The sequence below is a fragment of the Parasteatoda tepidariorum genome, chromosome 4 (assembly GCF_982258835.1).
Source record: "Parasteatoda tepidariorum strain Cologne lab strain chromosome 4, Ptep-v5.0, whole genome shotgun sequence".
NCBI classification, from domain to species: domain Eukaryota; kingdom Metazoa; phylum Arthropoda; class Arachnida; order Araneae; family Theridiidae; genus Parasteatoda; species Parasteatoda tepidariorum.
The window spans coordinates 112,574,938-112,597,306 of NC_141758.1; the positions used below are offsets into that span (position 1 = coordinate 112,574,938).

Here is a 22,369-nt window from a genome sequence, read left to right on the forward strand (position 1 = left end):
CTGCCGAGGGGATGGCACCCCCGCTTTGGTAGCCCGACGACTTGCACGTGAAGTCGAGCACTTTACGGTAGAACAGTTTAACAAGGATTCATACCTCACACCCTCGGTCTCTACACAGACTGATCCAAGTGGTCACCCACCCTCACACTGACCGCAGCCCGTGGTGCTTGGCTTCGTTGATCTACTGGGAACCGTGTCTTAACGATCAGTCCACTGCGGGACATTAATCGAAGGAGACCAAACATGAATTTAAAAAAGGTTTCATATTTCAAAAGTTGAAATGGGTATTTTTATAAAAAAAATTATTTTTGAATTCAAACAAAGGAAAGGGTATACTTTGCGCTATGACAACTTGAATAAAACATAGAAACTACTGTAGTATTTTTGAATTGCACTTATTAGGAAGTAAACCTTTATAGCTTCAAAACTATTCATCCTTTCTTTTGTCTCATTTGATTTAGTGTTAAAATTTCATGGGAAAATGCTCCTCACATGTTCAGATAGCCCATATAAAAAGTGAGTCGAGGCAGGTAAAATAAAAAAGTATTTTTTAAATTTAAAAACGCTTACAACTTTCAACATATTTGTTCGATTGACTAGAGTGGTATTATTCGATATACCACGTAAAAACAATTCCTCTTTTGTTTAGTTAGGTGCTTCATGGAGATTTCAGGTATTTATAATATCATAAAAATATTTTGGGTATTCATTTTTCCGAAAAGATACCTTTTTTTCTTTGCTACACTGGACGATAAGAAAAATAAATTTTTTTTCCTTTCGGCCCACTTGAAAAACGCAGTTTTTAAAATGTATTTATTTTATTATTTTTTTAAAAAACTGAATGAGAAAGCGGACGTTTTAATATGTATTAAATTTTTATTACTAATTTTTGTATAATTAATTACTTTGAATCTTTATTTTATTATTTTAATTATTTTACTGTTAATTTTTCGCTTAAAAAATCATATGAGAAGTTTTCAATACTTACCAACTAAAAATGGACTATTTGACGCACATTTTTATAGAAATAAGTTAGAATGTGAACTACGTATTGATAAAATAAATCTAATTTAACAATAAATAAGCTTTCTTAACGTAAATTTTTTTATTTTAATTTATCAAACCTTTCTTAAATAATGACTAAGAGAGAAAATAATGATTCAAAATGTATTTCTACTGAATGTATTACTGTGTATTATTTCTCTTTCAAAGCCAAATTAATTTTATATAGATGCATTTTATCACAGCCTTAATTATTCTCATATATAGGAAGAAAGTAAATATCAAAAAGTTAAGTTCACTAACAGGCAAACGACCGAAAGATCGTCGCGACGCTCGCTCGTCACCATGGTAACAAGAAATGACCCAGTCATATTGGCGCTCTTGGCTACTTGTCGATATCGTGTAGAAGTGGAATTCTTCGTCAGCTGTTCTAAATATCTCCTTTTAACTTAATAGATTTTCAAAGTATCAATAAAAACTGAGGAAGATCTGGAAAAGAAAAGAAAAAAGATGCTTTGACTGGGGTGCCCATTCCCAAAAGGCTAATGGAATGGAGTTACCCCTCCCCTCCAAATTACAAAACATTCAAAAGTGATTCATTGTGAAAAACCTCGTGGCAGAATCGGCTACATTGTCGTAGAACGCGACAGAGTTCTTGCAGAAAGATTTTTCGTTTGAAAAGTTTAAAAAAAAAAAAAAAAAATTTTCCTACAGAAATTTACACTTAATATTTGAACCATGCGTTTAAATAATCACTTTTTGACGCGCTCAATTTACACCGATAGTATCGTAAATTCGATGTAATGTTTCGATTTTATTTTCGGCAGTTATTGATATTGATTTTCACGTGCATTTTAAACATCCCTATATATTTCAAACAATATGGAAAATTCGAATCGTGCGTTTGAGTATTTTCATTTTAAAGTAGTAATTCAATCGAATTTTCGGCAGTTATTGCTGTTGATTTCTCCCTAGTTTTTAAATCCGATATTTTTTATACGATATTATTTATTGCAACAACATAATCTCGAAACGAAACACGCGTTTGAGGAGTCCGATTCGCGTGATTTCGTCGTCCATCTTTCTTTTTTTTCGGCAATTACTACTACGGATTTCATAATTTTTTAATTATTCTTTTCTTGCGGTGATTGGAATAAAAAAAAATCTTACATGTTCTATTAAAAATTAGATATTTTTTTGTTAATGCAGGCATCTCTGTTGTTATTTTAAATGAGTAACATATATGTTTGTTATAATTAAAAGTATCTTGCAGAAAGATTTTAGAGGTAGAGAGTTTTGTTGCAGATAGTTCGAAAAAATTCGAATCGTGAAGAAAAAAAAGTGTTCCTTTAAATCACGCAAAGTAGTGATTTTGGAAATTGTGTACGCGTTGAAAATTAAGTAAAATTAACGACCCATTCGATTCTGCCCCAAAAACATAATAGATATTTCTTTTTAAAATTAATTAACATATCCGGACTAATTTGCAGCTTAAAGAGAGGAATTTTTAAAATATTTTTTTTTTCTTTTTTGATACATTATTACATGATGCAACGATGATCAGACTTGTTGGTGTTTGGCTCACCGAGTCGTTAAGTAAATGTTACTTTAATACGATTATTATGTTACAATACAATTGATGTAATAATGTTGGAATTTACGGGCCTTTCTCATATTACGTTAGCATGGTGCGTAGCGTTTTTAAAAAGTGCTGAAAGGTGCTTATTTTCGATTTTTAGAAGCCCTTAAAGGTGCTTTTTTTTAGTGGGATTTTTTAAAGTGCTTAATATTTCCCTTTTCGAAAATGAGATTTTTTTCCCCTTTAACCTGTCGATTCACGTCTTACGCAAAAGCGTAGTTTTCACATTGTTCTATTCAATGTTCTCACAATTCATTCAAACACAATGCATTTTGGCATACCGTTGGTCCGTAGCGTATGAAAGCACCAATCATTTTACATGTTTGATGAAATTTTTGTGGGTCTATTGAGTTGGTTTCACTGAGATTCTTGCACTCTCGTGTGCAACTCTGTTGCTTATTCTCCAAAATATTCTCCATTTCAGACTTCATTTTCCCACCCTCTGAAATCGAACCGAAAAATCTATCATTTTATAATGGCTAATATAGTAAAGAAAGAAGTTCTTAGTCAGAATCTATTTATTTTATCATGATCATGTAAAGTCTTTGGAAATTATTTTGCATTTTATTAATGTATGCAGTGCTTAAAAATAGTTTTTTGAGTCCTTAAAAAGTACTTAAAAGGTGCTTATTTTTTCCCGAAAGGTTTAGCCGCGTTCCTTGGTTAACAGGGGAACGGGTTTTGCTTATTTTGTTGACAAGGTAAGAGCAATCTTTACTTAAGACATCAATTTCCCTTTATTTTCGAAATTTTCTTAAAATTAAAACATAAATGTTACACTTGAAATAATTTGAAATAAAGGTTAAATTCGAAGAATGAAAAGTTTTGAAAAAAAAATTTCTTCCTGGAATTTAAGAGGTCAAGAGTTTTGACCGCTGTAGGAGAACACAGAAGATTTCAAAAGAATAGTCTGCTCAAAACAGTATAAAATCACTTCACCTTTTGCTTACGGCTGTTACAACATATGCACCACATTTGCTGATACAACAGGGTAAACCGTATGCTAAGTTACACTTTTATTTGAACAACTTGTCCTCCTTAAAAGCACCCCATAACCCATACATAACTAAAACAGTACTCAAGGAAGAAAAAGCAAAAGCACAGTTTTTAGACGTTTAAATACAAGTTCTATATTTTCATTTTCTAAACCACAAGTGGGAGGAAAAAATAGCTTTCAAATATGTTAAGCAAAATATTGTTTTGTTACACAAATTTTATTGAAACACAAAAGTTCAAAAAAAAATATCAAAATTAAATGGCCATAAATTACGTGTATGTAAATTTAAAAAGAGAGAAAAGAACCGTTTCTAAATGATGCCTTTTGAAAATCCTTTGCTAAATTAAGTTTCTGAATAATTATGCTCAATTTGTTGGGGAAAAAAGCGTTACTTTTTCTAAAAAAAATTGTCTTGCTTTAATTATTAATTAATTTTTTATTTTATTTAAAGTACTAGTCAACTTTGACTAGCACGAAATCCCTTACAAACTTGACGCTAAACACTTGATCAACGGACAATCCAATAATAATGATATTCAGTGAAAAGACACTTAGAAAAAATATGATTGAGAGATTCATAACGGGCGATACATCATGAAAAATACGATTTCTGTAGGTGTTGTCATTTACCTTGTTGCAATATACCTTTGTGATACTTTAAAGTGATCACTAAGCATACCCTAACCGGTCAGATGACCGTTTTAGAACTTTTGTATCAAAAATGCGCTTATCATCTTATCGTTTTTGCACATTTGACTTCATGACTTTTTCTAACAATTATATACAGTTAATATTTTATTAATATATATATATATATATATATATATTTTTTGTTTGTTTCGAATAATGCTTGTCGTATACCTATTTCTAACACAACCAGTCATTTGAACGGGAGAACAATTTATTGCTTTATAAGGTTATCAGATCAGAACTTACGATGCAATGCGTGTTCAATGTATTGTATTCGATTTTCATTATTACTTTTGCCTTGCAATTGTTATCTTCGCATCTCCAATAAATTGTGTCGCCCTTATATTTTCGATATATATTGTAAAGATAATTTTTGTAAAGCAAGCGATTACCATTTCTTGGAAGATTTTATATATTTTAACTCAGAAATTTTCGAAAATGGCTCAAAAAATGTGAACGGTATATGTTAACGAGAGTATAATTGAACGACGGTAAAGGAAACAATTTTTTCCCTTTCAAGTTGTTTTCCTGGGGAAAAGGATTCTCCTATATAAAATCCCTCTAATGGAAATAGTACCCTCCCCCTATAAACGGACCGTCGGTGCCACAGGTGCGCATCATTAATTGTCTTTTAGGTCTGAAATGGGTTAGGTGAGAAGAAGGAGACACCGCAATGCGTGTTCAACGTATTGTTTTTTATTATAGTTGCACAATTCTGCAAAGACTGTTGCGCAGTTAGTTCAATCAGAATAACTGTGAATTCAAATTTCAAGAAAGTGCCTAAGATTTTAGATTGGCATTTCTGTGTCAGCAAAAGTGACAAACACTAAATGTTTTGATAAGTAGCTTATATTTTATTTTGAAAACTACACTTCATTTCTAACTAACTGTTAGTTTTTTCCAGAAAAATGTCGAAACAATCAAGAAAGCACTAGTTCTTGAAAGAAACAATATTAATTATAAGAATTATAATTCCTATATATTCTTATAATAAGAAGAATTATAGTAATAATAATAATTAGAAAAAATATGTTTGCGGAAAATGTACAATGGACACACCCTGTATATGTAAGAAAATGCATTGAGCAATGAATTAAAAATTCTTATTCTTTGTGTTTGTAATGCATAAAAAGTGGCAATGTACAATATTGTTTAATTGTAATAAAGTTTTTTTTTTGCTTATTTCCTTTCTAACATTCATATTTCATGCATTCAATCAAGAAACATGAAGTTCGGTCATTTTGACCGGCTATGGTAAAAATGGGTATAGATTAAAGTGTTGGTATATGTTTAGTGTTAAATAAAACGAGGTGTATTAATATATATTTTTTCTTTCTTTCTTCCAGATCGAGTTATTCGCCGAGAAATATTACAGATGCTATAGAACGAGAACGTTATGCTTATATTAGCTATTTTTATAGTGCTTCTACCAGCTAGTAAGTGAATATTCATTTCTCGCTAATATTTTCCTTACCTATGGGAAGAATAAAATAACGCCATGACATTTATGATGTAAAACATTGAAACACCGCTTTTCTTTTATCGATAATTGCTTTCATAAATGTGCCAGAAAGCATGCAACCTTACGGCAACCATTGCGTTGCCATTTTCATTTTATTGTCTCGAAAATCTTCGTAACTAATAAAAAACCTATTTCCAAATAAAGCGATTAATATTTAAAAGAGATAGGACGAATAACTTATTTTGAAAAAATGAAATTTTAACGAAAAACACGTTCATTAATTTATTTACTGTAGTATTTTATTCATCATGGCTATAGGCGACGAGGAGAAAAAGGATATCGAATTGCAGTTTGTAATTTCGTTCTTCCTCCATCATTGCTAATTCCAACTGCAATTGCCAAGTTTCCAATCCCTGATAGGGTCTGCTTATACGCGTACCGCACCCCCTCGCTCCCTACGCAGACTGATCCAAGCATTTACACATCCGCACACTAACCGCAGCCAGTGATGCTTGACTTCGGTGATCTGCTGGGAACCGTGTCTTAACGATCAAGCCAGGACATGAAAATTTCCAAGTAGTAGTTGTTTTTCCGAATGAAATTTCCTTACCGTAGGAATGAGAGAAAAAAAAGGAAGGGTCAAAGGGTGAAAACACTTTATTTTTAAGAATATATTTCTACTTCGTCTGTGAAATTTTATTAAGTTTATTTTTAATTTTTATTTAATTTATTATTTATTTTATTTACTTGTTTATTTGTCATTTGGTCAGAAGTAGGCTTTACTTTCTCCTCTCTTGGAATTAAATCTTTTATCTGTTATGTTGTTCATTTACGTTGCACTAGAGCTGAACAGTGGGCTATTGGCGACGGTCTATGAACCATCCCTGAGGAGGATCCGAAGACGTACCATTACAATTTTGATCCTCTGCATCCCCTCTTCGGTAACGACACGACTTGGACGCGAAGTCGAGTATAAAGCACACCCTCGGTCCCTATGCAGACTTATCCAAGTGGTCAGCCACCGCACACTGACCGCAGCCAGTGATGCTTGACTTCGGTGTTCTACCGGGAACCGTGTCATAATGATCAGTCCACTGCGATACTTTATTCGTTATGAAACATGAACATACATGTAGTAAATTTTGCAATAGAATGTTCTAAAAAATTGTATTTATAAACTGCTTTCTGTGTTCTCTCAATTCAACTATATAATTTTTATTTGAAACTAGTATAGCGTTATTTTTAAAAAAAAAGTTCCCCTCTTGTTCGCTTGCTTTTTAAACACAAAATGAAAACTGAGATGAAAAATCATCTGCAGATTCTGTAATAATCTGCAGTGCTAGGTGACGTGGTTAACTATATATTGATTCCAAGAAATCCCATGTGCTAAATTAAAAATATTATTTAAAATAATATTTTTAAGTAAAAAAAAAAGGGTCACTGCTAATTTATATTTTTTATATTTATTTTAATCGAACTTTTCTTAAAATTTTAAAATATTAAGCTTTATAAAATAAATTTTGAAAAGAGATTAAAACTAATCCTTTGTTAAAACATTTTTAAGCCTTCTTATAGTGTTATTATTTGATTTTGTATAAATAATGAAATAGGATTTTTTTATTCTTTTAAAAATGAATGTTACTTGCATCCAGGCCTAGAGAAGGTAGAAATCGAGTCATTTAATTGTGTTGCCATCTATTTACGATCATCACTAAAAAAATGTTTTAACCATAAGCTTTCATGAACTTAACATCTCCCATTTTAATTCCCCTCTCTTTCTTTCTTTCTTTTTTTTTTTTTTTTTCCCTCCCTTTTTTTTAATTTTTATATATAGGTTTTTCTCAACCATTTTATTTGAATTTTTTAAGGGAATTGTTGCTTTAAGAAATGTTATTATTTATAAAAGAAATAAAGTCATTATGGAAGAAAGATATAGAGGAAAAAAATTTTGGGTTATTAATTTATTTTTCAGCAAGGTAATTTCGGATCTAAAACTTTCAACAATTAACTTTTGTTATGCGTTTTTTTTCTTTTTGGTTAATTTTTGTTGTGCGTGTTCTATTTAATTGACTGATTCAATCAAGATAACTTCATATTTAGAAAATAAATCCATGTAAGTCATCTTCTTTTAAATGTGCAGACACAACTAAAATTCAGTGGATGAAATTTGCATTACTTGTGTTTCAATGTTTAAAATTTAAAACAATATGTATTCTCTATTCTAAATTCTGTTATCCTTTAATTTTAAATTGTAAATATGATTTGAATTAATACTTAGAAAAGCATAAAGTTTATGTAATTTATCGTATAATTAGTTTTTCGATTAATTTATGTCTAATCGTATTAATTAACCATATTACTTTGTATGTAAATGAAGCAAATGTGTGGCATTTATCTGTTCAATTTTTTTTTTTTTTCTGTGTATAACCCTGACTGATGACAACTGTGATTATTTCTTTTTTTTTTGAAATTGATCTCATTAAACTAACTGTGATTTTATTTGTTGTAATTATTGTTTGCTATAAGAACTCACATATAGGGTATGCTGTGAAAAAATATTCATTATGTAGAAGCGCAGTACACAACCCGCTTCTCAAGGGACAATTACGACAATGCGCTCCCCCAGGGCCCGACTTAGTCTGATTTGGGGCCCCCTCTGATTCACTACTTCAGTAATGAAGAAGTTTTTGGAGGTATTAAAATGTTTCGCCTCATTATAGATTACAAAAAAATTTATTAGAGCCTAAAATAGCTCTAAAGTCCTCACCCCCCCCCCTCCAATGGTCAAACGAAATCTAGTTCTGTTCATTTTATTGATCTTCTGACTATTCTATGTCCATCTTACTGAATGCAGTTTTCATATTGTTAACTTTGTCATCTAGCTTCAAAAAATTCATATCTTTGCTGGCATTAGGGCGGAATTCAGATAAATTTACGCAATAACGATGGCTCAATGAAGCCAATCAGAAGCGTGTTTTTTTTTTTTAAATATATCCTATTTTTCAAAATGTAAAAATATAGGTTTTTGATTGGCCAAATTTTTCCATCGTATTTACGAAAATTTAGCTGAATTTCTCCTAAGAAAGCCATGAATTTACGAACTATAGATTGTGTTCATATGATAGATTAATGAAGCAGCTAACATAAAACTGACGGATTTTACGCTGTGTTGATATTTTGTTTTAAAAAAAGTTCATTGAAGAAGGAAAGGTAAAATTTTGTTCGATTTGATTTGGGGGCCCAGGGCAACTGCCTGTATACCCCTGCTTTAGTCCTGATCTCTGCGACCCCTGCTCTCCAAGTCTTCTAACCAAAAATCAATTGGAAATAAATTGCCTACTCAAGACTTAGATTATTTTTGTAATAAACTATGAATTAATTAAAAATATAATTTCATTTTGTAAATTAGTTTAACTTTGTTATAATTTAAATTTTAAAGAAAGAAGAGATACAAACTCTTTAACTCAAACTCTTGTTTCTTTTTTTTAGCCTCAGTTTCATAATGAAGGAGAATGATTTGAATTTATTAAGAATTATTTAATTGTATAATATCTATTCAGTTTTATTTCTTTGATAAAAAACAGATAATTAAAAAAAAATAATAATATATTTATTTTATGTAGCGTATGCACACAAGACCAACTGCTATGTATGCAGCTTCTCTCCTAAAGATGCAACAAATCGGACAAGTCTATGTAAAGATGAAGAGATCGCACCAAATTTAGTATCAACGAGTGAATGTGATTACGGTTGCCAGACATATACTCAAATAGATAGCAATGGTAAGTAACATAAATCAGGGTGTGTTTTTATAAAGGTGCTTATTTTAAATTTATGTTTTTTAAAAGTGCTTGATTTTCTATCTTTTAAAGAGATATTTTTCGATGCCGTGTCGATTGTCCTTCTAAATTACAAAAAATTCATGATTTTCACAATTATCTCCTGCACTATTTATCAGAAACTAGTTATTTTATCAAGATTATGTAAAGTTTTTGAAAATGTTTTTGAATTTTATTGATTTTACGTTTAACCAATAGAAGAAAAAAAATTTTATTACTGCACAGATCCTAATTATAATCCTTTTTTAGAAAGTGATTAAAAATATTTTTTAAGTGCTTAAAATTACTTGAAAAGCTTTTTATTGAAAACTCTGGCTTTACACCCTGTTAATAAATTATAATCTTTATTATTAAGATTTTATTTAACCATTTCAGTTTTGATTGAATTATAAATTTTTCTTAAAATGGAAATTGTGTTAGTTAAAAAGAGAAATATGTAGTTTGTTTTGATTTTTATAGATAGCAACAATTTACACTCACTTCAAATTGTTAATAAAGTAATCTCAATGTAATTGGTTAAGTGTTTGCAAATGTAAAAGGTTGTTTAATATCATATAATTGATGCAGATTTTTTTCAGGGAAAGGAACCATTTAAAATAATAAATATAACTAACTGAAATGTTTTAAAACTAATTCTAATAGCTTCTATAAGCAAAAGTAAATTTGTCTAGGTTGGATATATAGTAAGACAAATAGTTAGTGACTATTTGTTAACTGTGATATTTATACTTAAAATTATAGGGTGAAATTTAGTGGTTAAAATGGCCAGTTCAATTGATGATGATTTCATTAAATTACTTGAGCTGTAAAAGGATGGTATGCTGTTTTTGTCACAAAACGGAATATTTTATCATCTGTGGGAATATTGCACATTCTATATATTGTAAAATTACAATGCAGAGATTTTATTTAAATTTAATTTAGTTCAATTCATTTTATTTTCTTAATAAAAATTCTACTAAAGACTTGAAAATGGACCAGCAAAAATGTATCTGCATATCTTTCAGCTACTAGACCACCAACTTCTTAATTTCTACTCTTGCTAATAGCTATAGAGAAGACTTGTAGCCAATAAGATTTATTTATATAATAGTAAAATTGCTTTATTGGCATTTATCAATTATTAGATAGACTGCTTAAAGGTTTTGGAAATGCTTTAAAAAAAGCTTTGATTCTTACTTTAACTTTGTCAGACCTCACTTTTATTTCATTTATCTTGATTTTTGCCTCACTGTATTTTTTTCTTACAGGTGTATTTGAACATGTACGTAGAAATTGTGCACAACCCGATTCAGGAATAGACTACGGAACATGTAAAACAGAGGAGTCTAATATATACAAATCAGTAAGATGTGTTTGTAATACATATTTGTGTAATGCTGCCTCAACTTTGACTCATGCAATCATTTTATACACTTTCATCCTATTAATATTTCATTGTTTTTGAGGATTTTGTTCGCTGACTGATAGCTGCTGCTGCTGCTACTGCAATTTTTATTTCCAAAAAGACATTTTTTGTTGTAAATCGTTTGTTGAAACATTGAAATCAAAAATAGTGTAATGGGAATCTTTTTTTCCCCATTTATGTGTGTTTCGTGGAGTGTACAATTTTTTCTTCATGTGTTTTCATTTATTTTTCTCTTCATATATCATACATGTTCTTCATTACGTTAAGATCATAAGACATTTTTATCTGATTTATTTATCATTTATTTATATTGCCCTGGCATAGGATGTTGATATATTTCAATGTTTCTATTATTTTTTTAGAGATCATTTGATTTTAATGCCTATTTAAAGTATTATAATGTTTTCTCGTTCTATAAACTAAAATCTGGCGTGATGAAAACCTTTACTCCTTTCTCGTTTCCTAAAAATATCTTCTTTCAATGTCTATTTAAATTACCATAGTGTTTTCTTGCTCTTTAAATTACTTTCAGTTGTTCAATAAATGGACCCTTCATCCTAATTCTTCATGGAGAAAAAATCTTATATCTTTCCTTGTTTTTAAATTTTTTTTAAACCTATTCAAATTGCTGAAACGTTTTCTCGATCTAAAAACTAGCTTTATTTGTTGGAGACATTTACGATGGATCTTTCATCAGAATTTTTCAGAATGAAAATCTTGAATCTTTTCTCATTGTTGAAAATATCATTTTTAATGTCTATTTAAAATACTGAAATGTTTTCTTGTTCTCAAAATTACTTTCATTTATTCAAGTTAAATATAATGAATACTTCATTGAAATTCTTCAGAATGAAAATCTTGAATCTTTTCTCATTGTTGAAAATATCATTTTTAATGTATATTTAAAATACTGAAATGTTTTCTTGTTCTCAAAATTACTTTCATTTATTCAAGTTAAATATAATGAATACTTCATTGAAATTTTTCAGAATGAAAATCTTGAATCTTTTCTCATTGTTGAAAATATCATTTTTAATGTCTATTTAAAATACTGAAATGTTTTCTTGTTCTCAAAATTACTTTCATTTATTCAAGTTAAATTCTGAATACTTCATTGAAATTCTTCAGAATGAAAATCTTGAATCTTTTCTCATTGTTGAAAATATCATTTTTAATGTCTATTTAAAATACTGAAATGTTTTCTTGTTCTCAAAATTACTTTCATTTATTCAAGTTAAATATAATGAATACTTCATTGAAATTCTTCAGAATGAAAATCTTGAATCCTTTCTCAGATTCTAAAAATATTTTATATTGATACCTAATGTGCTATACTGTTTTTTTTCCCCCTCCAAAAAATTACTTTTATTTGTTCATGACATTTGTAATGAGTTCTTCGTATTCTTCAATCCTATATTATTTCTTAGAAATAGTTTCTTTTAATGTTTATTTAAATTATTACAATTTTTCTGCTCTTCTCCTTTGTGTGATCAAAGTATTTATGTAAAAAAGGATTCTTTATTAAGATTCTCTTAAATGAAAATATTAATTTTAATGATCAATTGCTTTTTAAAACAAACTTATTCTGATCTAGAAGACTATACATGAAGTTAGTTGTACATTATCATTTATTGAATATATCAGTGATATGTTGAACTAAGACATTTGTAAAATTTGGCATTATTTCCTCTTCACTGTGATTGTGTGGTATTTAAATGTAGTCAAAATATTTTAATGAATAATAATGAAAATACATGTGATATTTTCTTCATATTTTAACACAATATTTTTATTTAAATGAAATTTGAATATGTTTTTATGGATATCATCTTTTATAAGAAAGTGTATTTCCTTGTATTAAGCAATTCCAAACATTTTCACATTCTTTAATCTATCTTGTATCAATAATATTAATATATTATTAATTAATATATATATTATAATAGTAAAATATATTATAAATTAAATTTAAAGTTATAAGGAAAGAAAGTGCTTTATATTAAGTGAATCCCTAGTAATCAACATCCAATACCTTAACAATGCACCTTTTCAATTTTAACTCTTGTTATTAAACAATCACTTTATACTAATAAAAAAATTCTGGAATAAGTTTGAATTTGTTTCATTCTTTTTATTTTATAATTCCTTTATTTATAAATGTATTATATGGATGTTAAGTAGAAAAATCTTTTCACCAATTTTTTATTGAAATTGCTATTGCTGGATCTTTTTTATTATGACTTTACTTCTTTATAATTATTGTACTTAAATTTGAGGCAGTCAACTAAAACGAATGAGTTTATAAAATAAATTTAAGTTTATTAAACATTATTTCGAAATAGATATTAATTAAAAAGCTAAATTAAAATTTGCTCCATTTAATCACTTAGACAATGTGTACCAATTTTTACGACCCTTTTTCTGAGGTTTCTTAGGACTTTTTTTTTAATTTTAAGTTAATACATCTTAGCAATTATAATCAACAATTTTTTAATATTTTTTTTAAAATTTTGTTTATAAAACTAAATTTAATCCCAAATAATAAAATTTTGTAAAAAGCCAGAAATTAAAAATTTTTATTCATTATTTCTTCATTTAGAAATTAAATACCATTTCTTTTGTTGTTGCTTTTTTTTAATCCTTTTATTATTATTTTCCTTTTCAGTCATACTGTTAAAAGTGTTTTTTGAGATAAGTTTTTTTGTGAAACAAAAGTTTTGTAATAAACTTTAAATAAAGCAGTTATGATAAAGGGAATAATCCTAAAAATTATAATATATAATTTCGTAAAACAAAAGCGTTGTAATAAACCTTAAATAAAACAGTAGCAATAAATGGGTGTAATCCTCAAAATTATAATCTACTTTCTATACACTTATATTTGTACCATCAAATTTTATAATTGAGGATTTATTCTTAAATTATTTTAAATTTTTTAAGGAAGTTTTTCAATAATGAAAACAATGATAAATGCACTAGATTACTAAAGTGTAATATCTTAGCAATTATTAAAGTAAAGCTTGTAGTTGAGTATGAGCTTAAATCTTCATTGATAAATTTTAGTTTATTTTGAAGATCAATAATCTATGCATTTTTTATAAGGAATTTTTTTAGGGATTTCTTCTAATGCTCAACTTTCTATTGGTATGCAGTAAAATCTCTCGAGATCTCCGTTCCACGGTAAAATGGTCGATCTTAGGGGTTATCTACCTTATTCAAATGTTACGGAAGGTACAGCGATTTCAATTTTAGTCAGCTCCATTTCCTTGGAGCGGAAATGCCACTTGTGTTGGCTTCATGAAAACCGGATCAATGAATAAAATTTACAGGGTATCTGTGCACCTGGAAAGTCATGAATTTTGGTATTGAACAAATTTGTCCTGAAATGTCATGATTTAGATCTATTTTTAAAAAGAAAAAAAATCATGAAAAGTCATGGATTTAGGTCGCCCAAAAATCTATTTTTTAAAATGGAATTTACCCCCCCCCCCCCTCCAATTTCATGGTGTTCTGAATATCTAAATTTGTAACAAAATCCCCGCTCACTGTTATATTAAATTAAAATATAAAATGTTCTTATCGTGTTCTTTAAAAATTATGGTGTTCTTTCAAAAAATGAAAGAAAAAAACATAATTTCTAGAGTGAATTATCTTTTAAACTTCTGTGATTTGGGATTTTTTTTTATAAATTTTTTTATTTTCATTTTATCAATTTAAAATTCTAGCTGAAGCAAGCCATTGGCGAATTTTTTATTTATTTCGAAATGAGAACAGAAAAATCAGGAGTTTTTCTTTCCTTTCCGATAAACAAGAAAAATATCTTTAGAATATCTGCTGGGAAAAAAAAGAGAAGAAATTATTTGCTTTTGTATTTTTTAAAGCTATTTTATTGCTTTAACTCTTTCATTACTTTGTTTTTTAACTTTAAAATCTATAAATATGAAGATGCAGAGTAAAACAGTTTTGGTTATACCTATCATTTCAATTAATGTTATAATACTTTTTTAAATTTATTGTTGTGTTTTTTTCGGAGAAAATAGTAACTTTGTTAAGTCATGATAAATTCTTGGAATTAGTCATGGAAAGTCTTGAAAAGTCATGAATTTGAAAATCTAAAATGTAGCAGATACCCTGAATTTAGCTCCAATAAAAATGATTCCTACTCATGTAATAAAGTGTAAAAATAAATTTACCAATTGCAAAGGATAGAAATATTATAAATAAATAAACAATTGAATTTTTTGTTTAAATTTGCATTCAATCCCAGAAAGCGTGTAACCTTTATGGCAACCTCGTGTCAGAATTTTCTTTTTATTGTCTCTAAATTGTAGCAGATACCCTGTATAGAATGAAATTTATAGTTTTGTCATTAGTGGCATGTTTTACTCTTATCAAGTGATAAGTTTCAAGGAAAAATACTGGCAAATTTACTTAAAGTATGTTATATTTTGAATAAGAGTTTGTTTTTAATTATGCAAGAATGAAAATGTAATTCATAAATAAAAAGTTGCATGTGTATATTTTTTTATAGTTAGAGTATTCATTAAAAAATATCTTAATCATACAGTTACAATATAATTAAAATTAAATTAAGGCTGATTTTTGTAAAATCAAATTTATTCAATAATATATTTTTAAACATAACAATGCAACGTGTATTAATCTGTCTAGTAAAAGTGATAAATCATATAAAAAGCTATTTGAGGTGTAGTATTTGTATATTGAATGTGGAAAGAGTTATGGCTGTAAAGTGACGCATATAAGAATCATATTCATGTATTTGATCTCTTTCTGAAAAATTTAGAATAATAACATGTTACGTGGCATTTTAAAATATTCAGTTTTAAGGTTTGAAACATGTTATGTTCGTAATAAATTTAATTTAATTCCAGCAAAGCTTAATGTTTTTGTATTTGATGTATTTACACTCTTATTAAAAACGTGTAGTGTCAATACATGTTAAGTTATATTTTGAAAAAGGAAAGTTTTCAAACTAATATGAACATGTTATGTTCATATTAAATTTATTTTAATTTTGGTAAAGAGAAACAAAATTTTGTATTTGATGTTTTTTTTTCACTTAATCATTCAATGTTATTCAGGAAAGGCAAAAAAAAAAGAAGAAAAAATCGATATATTTACACTTTTATCACAAAACTTAGTTTAATAACATGTTAAGTAATATTTTGTTAACAATTTTCAAAACTTAGGAATGTGTTATATTCATACTAACTTCAATTTTATTTCAGCAAAGCAAAAAAGATTTGCCTTTTAAAAATGTTTATTTGTTCTAAAAATAACTTTTTTTTCCACATTCACTAAAATCTCCAACATATTCCCTTCCTAAGTTTTTTGGTTTGACATGTATAAATAGGCTTTTATGTGAATGTTGTAAATAAATGTTATATTGCATTATTTTATTTTCCTGATAATATTATTCAACTACATGTTATGAGAAGTAGAAAATGCACTGAAGCGGAGTCTTCTGTAGCTGAATAGTTCGAAATGTCTTAATCAAATGGGTTGTGATAAATTACAGAGTGTTCTCCAAGTACTGCCCTTAACTTTTATTTTGTAACTGTTTTAACTAAAATTAAATTCAAGCTATTTAAAATTCATTTTTTTTGACACAGCGAGATGTAAAATTTTAAATAACAAACTGAACATTTCTTCGATTTTTGACAATTTATTTTTCTTACTTAAGTATCGATTTCTGGGCCTGTTTAGAAACCCAAGGTTCAAAAATGTTGGGGGCTCCATTGTTTCTCAGACTTACACGTTGTTCATTTATAACATGCTCTTAAACTTTTTATAAAATAAGTAAATTACATTTGTGATTATGTTTATTTCAATTTTTGTTAACTCATAATTCTAATAGATTTCTTAGGGAAAAACATGCACAAAAAAATATTTGTAGCATTTAGGGGGAATCCGACTTGAAGGGTACTTTAGTTTAGGGTCTTGTGATAAATCAAGCCTTGATTGATTGCAAATTTTTAAGTAAAAATCCTATTGATTTCATTTTTGATCAAGAGTTTAAAAATAAATGTTAAGATCATTGCTTAAAAAACGCTCTGTACATGTATATTGATCATACAAATGTGTATTATAAATAGCTTAGTTTTGTTAAACATTAACTTTCCTTTCTTTTCCTATTCCCAAATTGCAATGAAGAAATTTGGATCACAGAAAATCTATTTCACTTTTTAACAGTTAAGAAATAGTTTTCGTTTCTAGAGATTTTTTAATAGTTTTTTATTGAACAGGTACTCCTAACATAATGTCTAAAATGAAAATGGGGCCGTAGTGTCAGTGAGTTAAAGTAAAATATTTTATTTAATTTGTAATCATTAAAGAATATTAAGAATTTTTTAAACTTTACAAAACATCTTTCTATGTTTCCAAGAGATATAATTGAAGCTAAATTTCTTGGCTGTAATATAACAGCAAATATTTCTATTTAAAGATGAAGTTGAATTTATTGAGTTAACCACTTATCTGACTGCATTTCTATATTTAGGTAAAATAACGTGTTCCATATGCTATTGACTAAATGAATTGTCTGAAAACATCTTTTTCTCCTACACACCAGCCCAGTTATAAAAGCATACAAAATTTTCTAATCAGTTTGTTACTTTTTAGGCTTATAACTATGAGCAAGATTCACCAGGCTGATAAGAGAGCATTTCATTCATTACTCGATTAACTGAATTTCAGGCAATTAACAATAAGCTCAGAGTAACGAAGGCTTAATGCAAACAGTTTTATTAAAAGTTTATTACGATAAACCTAAACAAATTCAGTCTGATTTAGTCTGATCAGTCTCAGTGAAATCAGTCTGATTAGTACATGGTGCGTAGCGTTTTTAAAAAGTGCTTAAAGGTGCTTATTTTCGATTTTCGTTTTTTAAAAGCTTTTAAAGGTGCTTTTTTCCTGCGGCGTTTTAAAAAAAGTGCTTCATTTTCCCTTTTCGAAAATGAGTTTTTTTTTTCTTTAACAATGGCGATTTTCGCCACGTGTTATGCAAAAGCGTGGTTTTTACATTGTTCTATTCAGCGTTGTTCGACCACAATCCATTTCGGCGTACCGTCGGACCATAGGGTATAAAAACGCCAATCATTTTACATATTTGATGAAATACTTGCGAGTCCGCATGTACATATACTGAGCTGAGTTCGGTGAGATTATTGTACTCTCGTGTGCAACTCTGCTGCATTTTGCAAGATATTCTTCATTTCAGGCTTCATTTTCCACCCTCTGATATCGAACCGAAAAATTTCTTGATCATTTTACAGTGGCTTATATAATCAAGAAAAGAGTCAGTCAGAAACTAGTTATTTTCTCATGTAAAATTCTTTAAAAATTATTTTGCACTTTGTTTATGTATATAGGGCTTATATTTCTTTGAGTGCTTAAAAAGTACTTAAAAGGTGCTTGTTTTTTGTTGAAAGATTTGGCTACGCACCCTGTAGTAATTTTTTTCAGATTTCATTGTTAGCCTAATGAAGTAATGACGTAGAAAGATTGAGATAAGCATAAAAACTATCAGACAGATTAGAAAATATTTGAATAGTGTTAAATATTGACTACATTTGCAAAGATGTAAAGTATTTAGTCGGCATGCGAAATGCAAACCGATTTTCCAGTAACTGGTGTGTAAATTTTTTTAAATTTGTTTATTTTAACATGTGATCATTGTCGTTTAGGTAGTTTACTTAGTGGATAAATTATTTTTGCATTTTAAATATAAATTCTAACTGTGAGATTGAAAAGTATGTTGCCTTTGCTTGTTATATCATGCATTTCATATTTCAATGTACGTTAAACTGTCCTATTTCCTATATGGGCGTGTTTTTTGCCTTAAATGTTTCATACAAAATAAATTATTCTGCTGCCAAGTGTTGAAAGCTTTTTGTGATAAGTTTAGTTTGAAAAGTTAGTGCATCAGTGCAAACTAAGAATGTTTTTTTTTTATATATTTAAGGAATCAAATAATATTCAGAGTGGCTTAAAGTTTTTTATTCTTATTTTCAATCTTCAGAAATGCATTTGGTGAGGCAATTGGAAGTCCAAAACAACAACACAGAAAGCCTTTAGGGGGTCGATCACTTCACATGATCTTGAGGTGTCGGGCTCAATCTAATTTTTAATGTCTCTTCTTCCAACTTGATTAAGGTTCATAAACCGTTTTAGGCTGCGGTCAGTAAGCGGGTGGGTGACCACTTTGATCAGCCTCCGTCGGGACCGAGGGTGCGCCGTATCGGTCCTCGTTAAACTGTGCTACCGTAAAGTGCTCGACTTCGCTCGCAGGTCGTCGGGCTACCAAGGCAAGAAAGCCATCCCCGCTGCAGAGGATCAAAATTGTGAGGGCATGTCTTTGGATCATTCTCAGGGATGTTTCCCAGACCGTCGCCCATAGCCCATTGTGCAGCTCTAGTGCGACATAAATAAACTACCTAAAAAGTACCCCCATATCCCGTTTTATGTATTGAGCACACATTTGAACTTGAATAAATAAAGAGCTGTTGAATCGACAGATGAAAGGAATAATCAAATAGGTTTATTAGTCTAAAGCCGGTATTACATCTCGTATTTGCACGTACACTTTAGTACGTATAAACTCGGGTTGGGTGGACCAGAAGAAGCGCTTCTTCCGCCGATCCTCACTGTCCTTTTCAGAAAAGTAAATTGCATTGATAGTTGAGACACTGCGTGCGGGTGGATAACCACTTAGATCAGCCGGCGAAGGAACTGTTCTATCGCCTTCGTGCTCAGGCCATCGGGCTGCGAAAGCCAGGAAGGCTGGATCAAAATTGTGGTAGCCTGTCTTCGGATCGTTCTCAGAGATGCTTCCCAGACAGTTGCCCATTGTGCATCTCTAATGCGACATAAATAAACTACCAAATACTAAAAGTAAATTGGTAGCAGAAGGGCATCACAAAGAGAGGGCAGGAATTGAACCCATAACCTCCACACTTCGAAGTGTTGGGCGATGTCTAAAATATTGAAAGAACCTTTTACATCTCTTCCTAGTATTTCCCTGTAAGATCTCAGCTGTGGTTTTTCAGTGACTGTATGACGAGGACTTTCATGGTTGAACCTTAGTCCTTCCGAAACCCTTTGGATTTTATCTCGTAAGCTGTCTAAGTTCATTTATTTCAAAAACAAACAATTTTACACAAACCAACTTGATGTCTGGAAACTTAATTATCGTATTGACTGAATGAAGTAACATTCTATTTGTTTCAATTTAAAAAAAAAGGAATTCTTTCTTTATAATTTATTTATGTTCAGTTGAAGTCGAATAACGTTCTATGTTAGTGTATAAATTTTAATTCGTTTTACTGTAAGATAGTAGTTTTAGAGGTGAAACCTTAGGCATTCATGTTTTGACTGAACTGTATTGAATGTTTGACTGAACTGTGTGCAACAAAATTATAAGACCATTGTGGTTTCTGTTATATTTATTATAAGTTATATAAATTTTCCAAAATTAAGTTAATGAATACATGCATATCAGTTTTAAGAGATACATTAAAATTAGGTTATTTTATCAACACTATCAAAATTTCCCCCTGAAATATCTATTACAAAATTAGACCCCGTTAAAATGAACTTTTTTACCAAAATAAAAAGACGTTGATCCACCATTTCTTACGAAAACAAATAAATTCTAATTTTCTTTGTAATAGTATCGTTTGCGTTTTCTGGAATGCAAAGTGACACTTTACATACGATTTTCGAAGAAAAAATAAAAATATTTTGAAAAAAGAAATAGGTGGTCTTATACTTATGTATCATCCAGATTTTTAAAAGAATAATTTGCTGTGTGAAACTAACTTAATTCATTTTTTTATTAATTTAATAAAAAATAGCTTATTTCAGTTGCTTCACTATTTTAAAATTATTAATTTCATGCAGCTTACCCTAAAAATTATTGATATTTGCGGTGGTCTTATAATTTTGTAACACACCATTACTGATTTTCCAAAACTTGACAATTATAAATCATGAAAACAATTATCTCACACTGCCATTTTTCTTTTTTCATACATAAGCCTGGTATGTTTGCACTGACGTTGTTATTTTGCTTCAGATGGCATCAGCTTGATAAATATTTAAGAGACTGTATTGCAACTGATTTATGTAAATATACTGTTCGTCAATTTTCGCACAATGATGTACTGTTGACAATAACAAATTAAAGCTTTAAAATGAAGTACACAGTTGTTGCTGTTTTTTATTTAGTTTTAATGAATGCTCATACACATTGGTGGCTAATGCAATATAATCACATATGCTTATTAAATTGCGTAATAAATATAATCACAGTGTCTAATGTAAATAAGATGTAGCAATGCAATCTTTGTTTGTCAGCATGTTAAATGATTAATGTGTCCGCTGAAAGAAAAAAGGAGTCTTAAGTTAGGTTTTGTTATTAACTTTATACTTAATCTACACTAATGGAGGGGGGGGGGGGGTTGGCGAAGTTGTTGAATTCATCCTTAACATACTGTTGTCCGGTGACGAAGGAACCCTTTATTTTTCGTGTTCAAAGGTTGTTGAACCATGACGAATGAACTTGTTTGATCATGAAATCAATATTTAGAATGTTTTACTTTAATGACAAAATAATAGCCGGTGGTGTGACATAGTTTCCGTGTAAAATTGCCGGTCAATAAAGTGTTAATAAGTGATTTGGAAGAGATGTCAACTCGCTCCGGACAGCGGATAAATATTTTCAAGTGGTACTCTTTTTAATGTATGATCCCGCATGACTGATCGTTAAGACACGGCTCCCAGCAGATCGTCAAGGTCAACCATTACTGGCTGTGGTCAGTGTACGGGCGGGTGACCACTTGGATCAGTCTGCGTAGGAACCAAGGGTGTGCGGTATGGGTCCTCGTTAAACTGTTCTACCGTAAAGTGCTCGATATCGCTTGCAGGTCGTCGGGCTACCGAAGCGAGGGTGTCATCCCCTCTGCAGAGGATCAAAATTGCAAGGATGTTTCCCAGACCGTCGCCAATAGCCCATTGTGCAGCTCTAGTGCGACGTAAATTAACTACAACAATTTATTCGCAACTTCTAAATAATTCGAAGACTTATGTAATACGTCACTTTGTTACAGCTAAGCCGTGTTGAAAAAGTTGGCAAAATTAACTGAAAGTCTTCAAAATTTTATAATGTATTTCTCATTTAAAATATTTTGTCGAATGCGGAGCAGTTTGTATCTCTGCAATTTGGTATAAAACTGTTCTAAAGGTAACTTGAATCGAATTTCTTATATTTCCAGTAATTTTTTCATTGTGATTAATAAATCGGGACAACAAG

The 22,369-nt window shown here is 29.6% G+C and overlaps 1 protein-coding gene across 1 annotated transcript in view; it reads left to right on the top strand.

The window, feature by feature from the left end:
* The window catches only part of LOC107457134 (uncharacterized), an 81,346-nt gene extending 60,087 nt beyond the window's left edge, over positions 1-21,259 (top strand). The window contains exons 3-4 of the mRNA XM_071181893.2: positions 9,414-9,572; positions 10,880-21,259. Coding sequence (XP_071037994.1) covers positions 9,414-9,572; positions 10,880-11,076 — 356 coding nt within the window. The 3' untranslated portion in view covers positions 11,077-21,259. The remainder of the gene's footprint in view (positions 1-9,413; positions 9,573-10,879) is intronic.
* The last annotated feature ends 1,110 nt before the right edge of the window (positions 21,260-22,369 follow it).